Below are 7976 nucleotides of genomic sequence, written 5' to 3' on the forward strand. Positions count from 1 at the left end.
CACACACACACACACACACACACACACACACACACACACAAGCAAAAAACCAAAGAAACCAGGCAGGGAATCAACCAACAACAACACACACTCAAAAGAAAAACGAAACAAAGAAACCCATGGGATTCATTTTGTGCTGACCAAGGACCCTGACCATAAGGCCAGCTCTGGAGTGTGTGGTTGATACACCCATTGCCACTCTATTGAAGACAATGGGCTTTCCCTCTTGATCAGCTATCAGTTGTAAATAGCTTCTTGGCTAGGAGTGGGACTTCATGCCCACTTCCCTTTTTCCATTCTGGGAAGCTGTCTGTCTTGAACTTGTGCAGATCTTGTGCTTGTTGGCACAGTTTCTGAGTTCATGTGTGCTTCAGTCTTACTATACCTAGAACATGCGATTTCCTTGGAGTTGTCCTTAACTTCTGGCTTTGTAACCTTTCTGTTTCCTCTACTGCATAGATCTGAGCCTGGAGGGGAAGGATGGGATAAAGACATCCCATTTAGTGCTAAGTACGTTGAAGTTTGTCACTCTCTGCATTACCATTTTTTTTTTTTAAGCAAGCAAAAATCTTTTTGCCAGTATTGTTCTGAAACATTCTCTGTTTCTTTTTATCTTCTGTGAGATGAAAAACAATAAGGAATGTGGTTATCTCTTTTGTCTTATGAAACCCACTTATCACCCTCCTTTCCCAGTCTCTGGTTTATTCTATGTCAGAAGGTGACTGCAGGTGAGGGAAGGTGCCTTATAGAAACGTTTGCTTGGCAGAGTTTAGAAGGGAATGCCTGTGAAAGCAAAGCTTTTCCTGGAAGATATTTTATCTTTGAAATGCAGGTTATGACTTTTATTGTTCTAATGTGATAGTCTTAAATTTTTATCTATTTATCTACATATATTCTGTAAGCAATTTTGTAAAGATTCCATAGTAAAGAACCTTCTGATTAGTTTCTTCTGAGGATTAGTTTTAAAAATCTTCATTCTAAATTTGTCATAGATCTGTAAATTGAGATTTGTGGAGACCTGTACTGTGGCAGTGAGTTGTGGTAGACCAGGCCTGATCTTCTCCAGATATCCATGTTCCTTTTGCTGTGGAGTAGTAGGCCAGGTACAGTGTTTCTCTAATCTTGCATGTCAGTGTAGTTGTGGCAGATTTAGGCCAGTAAAAATAGCATAGACGAGATGAGGGCCATTTTGGCCCTGGCCCATGAACTACCTGTATGATTCTTCACATCCTTCTTCCCCTTTGTATATTATTAACACATTATAGTTAGCATCACTTTTATTATATCAGGCTGAGAGATTTCCATGGCTTTAGTCTCCCTGTTCACTTAGGGTGTGTTCTCAACTAAAGGACAAGTTTATACCTTTTTTTGGGTGTGGGTGAATGAAGCAGTAAAGTTAGAAGTTAGTGTATATTGTTGTTATTATCATTAGTGTATTTAAGGAATTAGGTAAAGCTGATTTCTAATTGGATCTTAAAATGTAGTTACGATAGTTTACAAAAGTCTGAGTGTTTTTAAAAATGATTTGTTCCTAATTATGTGTGTATGTGTGTTTCTGTGCATGAGTATGAGCACATATGTGTGCAGGTACCTGAGTTGTTCAGAAAAAGGTGTATGATCCCCTGGAGCTGGAGTTGCAGGCAGTAGCGAGCCACCCAGTGTAGGTGCTGAGAACCAGACCTGGTCCTCTGCAAGAGTAGTGCACTTTTAGCTGCTACACCATCTCTTCAGCCCTAGATCTGAGATTAAGTAAATGAAAAGCATTTCATGTTTTTGCTTTAGGGAATTTGGCAAATCTAGAATTAAGATTATTTTGGAAGTATTCTAAAGTATTCTATTTGTTTAATAACTTTTGTGTCTCAGTTTTTGTTCTATGAAGCACCCACTTGTCAATTTTTGATAATTTTTTATTTTGGTGGTGGTGAGTAATTAATATTTCTAACTACTGAGCCTATGGCTTAAGATTTTTTTTTTAAATGAACAACTTTTATTTCTTCAAATAAATCTCATTACCATTCCTTTTCTTCTCATTTGGGTTTAGATAATTGGTGTCTACATATTAAAATCACTTTTCTCATAAGGTGTGTACTGACAGACAAATGCATGGATGCAGTCACACTTGTAATTCCAGCACTTGGGAAGGATGAAGCAGGATTGCTACAAGTTTGAGGCCACCTTGACCAGGTTACTAAGTGAGCTTTAGTCTTCCCTGGGCTAGAGTAAAAAAGATCTTTGTCATCCCCCTTCCTTGTCCCCAAATCCAAACTTTCCTTTATAGTTTTTCTACTTTCTTTTATAATTTTTCTCTAGATTTCAATATTTCTATAATTTATTTTTTAAAGTAATGATTTATTTACTTCTATATGAATACCCACCTCATACACTTTCATCCCAAATCTTTAAAACAACCTTGCCGATATTATTTTTATCATTTTTGCAAAGAACTATTTAGGGAGTTGAATCACCTTGCTGAAGTTAACACAGCTGCCAAAGAACTAGAGCTAACGTTTTAACCAGCCAGCGTCTAATTGGTTGAACGTTACTTGTTGTTGATCGTGTGACTACACATGCTTTTTCTTATTTTTAGCCTTCTTATTTAATTTTTGGAGAATAGCCACTATTTACAATGGTATGTGTATTGATGAGTTGTGGTACCCTACCTTAAATTGGCATTGCCATTCATTAGATAAACAAAGGTACTAATCTATGAGGCAAATATTTCTCTCTTTAAGGAACTCATTTTTTACAGGAAAAGAAAAATGTATAGTTTATTCTAGAGGCTTTGAGAAGATAGTATCCATGGATAGAAACAAATAGTAAGGTACTATCTCAGATGAGGGAATAAAGAAAGAATTCATCAAATGGGCAGAATTGTTCTGAGATGATGGCCATGTGGGGTTTTATGTGTTCAGAGGTAATATTATTATATGTTTGCCTGTTAATTCAAAGAAAGTACCAATATTTTTATGCTTCCTCTGACATATTTTTGTTTGTAGTTTACTGACTAGTTTGTCACGTGTACAGTGAAATTATGCATAGTGATAAAGTCTTTTTTCTTCCCAGGTTATTTCATTTCTGGCTGCAGTTTTGCATAAAAAGGGAACTCGTGAAGATATTGAAAATAACATGCCAGAGTTCTTACTAAAAAGCATGAAAAAGGAACCCTCTTCCACGGCCCAAAAGGTAAAATGTCTCGAAGTATTTAGCTTATAAAGCTGACATTGCAAATACAGAAACATTTAACCACAATATAATGTATTATACATTTTAAAACAGGAATTTAGACATTAAACTATTTATTTAATTAGACTATTTTTGGAAGGTTGCCAGTTTCATCTGCTAGTTGAATCAAGTTATATCTGAGTCTTGCCCACCCCGTAACTAATCAGGCCTGGCTCTGCTGAGATCAGACAAGATTGGACATGTTCAGGGTAACATGCACAAAATAAGAGATTTGTAACAAAATTAATAAAACAATAAAATTATCAGAAGCGTTATGCTTGCAGTCTTTGTGTGTATATGTGTGTGTTGTGTGTGTGTGTGTGTGTGTGTGTGTGTGTGTGTGTGTGTGTGTGTGTGTGTGTGTGTGAGCGAGCGCATACGTATGCAGAGGCACATGCTCATATGCTAACGAGGACCAGGGGTCCGTGTCTGGTGTCTTCTTTCTTCACCTTAGTTTTTGAGTTTTTGAGTCAGGGTCTCTCAGCAAACCTGGACCTTGCTGATCCATCTAGACTGGCCAGCCAGCAAGCCCAGGAATCCTCTTGTTTCTGTGCCCTCAGTGCTGGGACTGTAAGTGTTCACTGTCACCCAGCTTTTTAAACCATGGGTGCTGAGGATTGAATCAGACCCTCATGCTTGCACAGCAGATCCTTTACCAACTGAGCCATCTCTCTAGTCCCCTTATGTGCTCTTCTGTTGTCCTCAGTATTTAGAAAATTAATAGGAATAAAGATGGAGTGATTAGATGAAGACAATTACTGTTTTATTAAGGTAGTGAACTATATTCCTCAAGTTCTAACACGGGGTTTCTTTAAGATTTTATAAATCTTATTCATAAGATTGCTATGAAGTCCAAGTTTACTCCAATGACCTCAGAAGAGTTATATTTATATAAAAAGTTGAGAAGTACTGGTTTGTGGTATTTTTGTTATTATCTTAAATTTTCTTTATTTTACCAGCATTCATGCATGTGGTCTGAGATAATAGCGGCCTCAGTTGACACTGGTGTCTTCATTTATTCTTTCCTTCCTTCCTCCATGTGTCTGTGCATATATATTTCAATCCTTTGTCACAGCACGCATCATTTTTATTAGATCTTCTTTAGCTGAAATTTTACTAATTTGTGTTGTCTTGTATTCTAATAAATTCCATTAAAGTATAGATGTATAATGTATAATGTATAGATGTTCCTTTGAGCACTACTGTAGCTCCATTACTATCTTGATAAGTAGTAGTGTTCTCATTCTTGTCTGAATTGTCTGTGACTCCACTTTTGCTCTTTTTACCCAAGTACTATTTAAAAGACAAGTTCTAAAATTTCCAGATAAATATAGTATTTGTGATGGAAGAGCTTAGTTCTTAGGATAATATAACCGAAATATTTCCTCTGCAAAGTATTGATACTGTATTTTGTGTAGTCTGTTATGTGAAAATACCCATTTATTTTTTGTATTCTTTGTTATTATGGACACATGGTTGTGTACGTTCTGTTTAACCAAACTTGATTGCCTTCTTAAAAACCTTAATCCTATAATTGAGACAAATTAGAAAGACAAGGATCCTCTTGACTGCTGAGTGTCGAGAATTCCAGCACAATTGGCAGATTTGCTGTGAGAATTGCCTGTCTATAAACATCAGAGCCATTTCAAGTAGAATACTAAGGTATGGAATTTTGCATAAGACTTAAAGGGATATGTCCTTTGAGTTTGGCTCACTCCTTTCACAGCTGTAAACCTGCAAGTCTTTGAGATGCTCACTAGACTATAAACTTTGTTTATGGGAAAAGTCTATGTTTTCACTATCTAGTGACTACTATAATAGGGATTCCTTCAACATTTGTCACCTGTAAACCTATCCACTGTATCTCAGAAAACAACCTATGATCCCATTTACTGAAAAATGGTATTGAAGGAAGGGTGTTAGAAATTATTTAACAAGGGAACCGCATAGCCACCAAAATTATCTATATGGCTACTGCTAATATACTTAAACTCAACTCTCTTGACAAGCTCATGTCTGTATGTGGCTATGTACTGTTTTTTCATATTTTCTCATCCTGAAACTTTTGCAGTGTAGTCAAGAATCCTGAATTTTCTTGAGTGACAGTCTCTGAAAAAGAACTCAGGCTTGGACAGGTGGCAACTGTGTCTCCTGCTTCTAATATGATTTTCTTGTTTATTTGAGCAACTGAGTTCTGAGAAATTAAATTATCTGTTATGACTGAGGTTGTGTTGACCTTGTGTTTGTGTTGACTTTCATTAGTCTCTTCAAGTTTGGTTTCATAAATTTTGTTTATATATTGGTTACATACTTGGTTAACAGATTATTTGATGATTTCTGAGTTCAAAATTTTATCTTATAACTTGACCTAAATAATTTTATTATGTTCTGTCATTACGTATTTTAGATGATGGTTCAATGCTGAATTGATTTTTTTCCCATTGAAAGGAAATTCCTTTTTGTTGAAGTACCTAGCATTCTATCTTTGAAATTTCAAAACAGAGCCCTAATATTTACTGTAGAATTCTTTCAAATAAGTTCACTTTTGAAAAATGTGTCTAGGGGTCAGAAGGATGGCTCGGCAGTTAGGAGCATTTAATGTTCTTGCAAAAAGTACCAGGGTTTGATTCCTAGCGTCCACAACTCAAAATCATTTTTAACTTCAGCTCTAGGGGATCATATGCTTCTTCTGGTCTCCACAGGCCCCTGCATGCATATGGTATTCATATGTACATATCCACACACACATAAAAATTAATAAATAAACATTTTTCTGAAAAATATGTACAGTACTTTTTTGTAGGGAAAGCTAAGGAATGATGCCAGAGTAAAGTTTTTGACAAAAGACTTGTTCCACTGATCTTTCTGAAAACCCCTGAACATGACTGTTACTGACCTGGTCCTTCCAGCTGCTTCAGTTTGTCTGTTGGGTTCTGCTCTTGCTTTTGTTTTTATGACTTTGTTTGATGGTTTCTCTTTCATTGGTACTATTGTGGCCTTCTCAGTTCTATAGCGGTGGGGAGTACACACCCCTGCCATCTTCCTGGACTTCCTGCTCTGCTGGGAGCTCCTTTCCAGGTGTCACAGCGCAGATAGTTTTCATAATTTGTTCTTCATTTTGGTGGCATCAATGCACATATGTTTTCAGAGAGTCCATTTGAAGGAGCATACATTTTTAAAACACGTTTTGTGAAGCCGAGCAGTAGTGGCGCATGTCTTTAATCTCGACACTTGGGAGGCAGAGGCAGGCTGATTTTTGTGAGCTCAAGGCCAGCCTGGTCTACAAGAGCTATTTTCAGGACAGCTAAGTCTGTTACACAGAGAAACCCTGTCTCGAAAAAACAAAGGGGAAAAAATGTTCTGTGAAAAAGAGAGTAAATAAAGTAAAGCTAATGCCAGGATTAAATCAACCCTGAAACACTGATCTTTAATCTCTTTGAAAAAGAAACACTCAATGAATTAGATGCTACAAATTAAGGATTAGTATTTTGAGCTAGGGATGTATGTATGTGTAAAAGATCTATTTTGTATACATTCTAAAACTTTACAGGTATGAATAAAATTTTGAGGAATGCGTGAAATGTAAGTGCCAATGAATTCCTAAAGGAAAAGACACAAATCAAAATCATGCATTTCAAGTGCTTATTCTTGGATGATTCACTAGATTTAGGCTAAGTTTATGCTGTAGTTTGGTCTTTATGAAATAAATCATAGTAAGTTAATTAAAATATTATCTTTTAAGATCAAACTTTGGAGATTTTTAAGAATAAATTGTAAGAGAAGGGCGGAGGCTATGGAGACAGCTCAGTAGGTAAGGTACTTGCCATGATGGGGCCATGAGTTTGTACCTCCAGTGCCAGTGTGATGGAGACAGCTCAGTGGGTAAGGTACTTGCCGTGATGGGGCCCTGAGTTTGTACCTCCAGTGTCCGTGTAAAAAGTGGGTTGGCAGTTTGCACCCATGACAGTGCTGGCAGCAGAGATAGGCAGAGCCCAGGGCTTGCCAGACAGCCAACCTAGCCAAAATAGGAAGCCCCAGGTTCAATGAGAGAGGAAAACATTCAAAATCATTCTCAGCCCTGCACATTTGTACACATACACATGCACCACACAGGGAGAAAGTTAAAACTGAAAAATGAGAGGAAGAATTTCCTAGAAATTACAATACCAGTGTTAGAAAGATTTTCAGTTGTATTGAGCAAAAGAATTTTTCAGCTATTTTGTGTAGCATTTACCATCTTTTTTATATGACTTTTTTATATGACTGAAACAATTCATAAGTTTCTGTTTCCTTCTTTTACTGTGATAAAACACTCTGGTCAGATGCAACTTGGGGAGGAAAGGGTGTGTTTATTTGGCTTACACTTTCAGGTCATACTCTGTTATTGAAGGGCAGGAACTCACAGTGGGAACCTGGAGGCAGGAACCGTGGGGGAACACTGCTTGCTGGCTCATTCTCTCACTTGCTCTCAGGTTCATGCGTAGCTAGCTTTCCCATAGCTTGTCCAGGATACTACAGCCCACAGGAGGCTAGGTAATCAAGTAATAATAAAGACAGCTCCCCACAGACTTGCCCACAGGCCAGTTTGATCAAGAAAATTCCTCAATTGAGGCTTCTTTTCTAGGTGACTCTAGGTTATGCCAACTTGACAACTAAGACTAACCTGAACAGAAACACTGGAACAGAAAAATAAGGAGCCAAGCAGTTTTAAGAATAAAGCTGGACTCTCTGAACATGGCGAACAATGAGGGCTG

At 37.2% G+C, this 7976-nt stretch overlaps 1 protein-coding gene across 4 annotated transcripts in view; it reads left to right on the forward strand.

Moving 5' to 3' along the window:
* Ercc6l2 (ERCC excision repair 6 like 2) overlaps positions 1–7976 on the forward strand; it is an 88463-nt gene that overhangs the window by 4830 nt on the left and 75657 nt on the right. For 3 of the 4 annotated variants that reach the window (XR_003376752.1, XM_005371635.3, XM_026778266.1), the window contains exon 3: positions 3064–3183. Coding sequence is in view for 2 of the 4 variants with exons in the window: in XM_005371635.3 (XP_005371692.1) it covers positions 3064–3183 (120 nt within the window). In the remaining 2 variants the exon portion in view is untranslated. Of the gene's footprint in view, positions 1–3063; positions 3184–4826; positions 4885–7976 lie in introns of those variants that run through there. The other variant, XM_026778267.1, reaches the window with a different exon arrangement.

The sequence above is a fragment of the Microtus ochrogaster genome, unplaced genomic scaffold (genome assembly GCF_000317375.1).
Source record: "Microtus ochrogaster isolate Prairie Vole_2 unplaced genomic scaffold, MicOch1.0 UNK118, whole genome shotgun sequence".
NCBI classification, from domain to species: Eukaryota; Metazoa; Chordata; class Mammalia; order Rodentia; family Cricetidae; genus Microtus; species Microtus ochrogaster.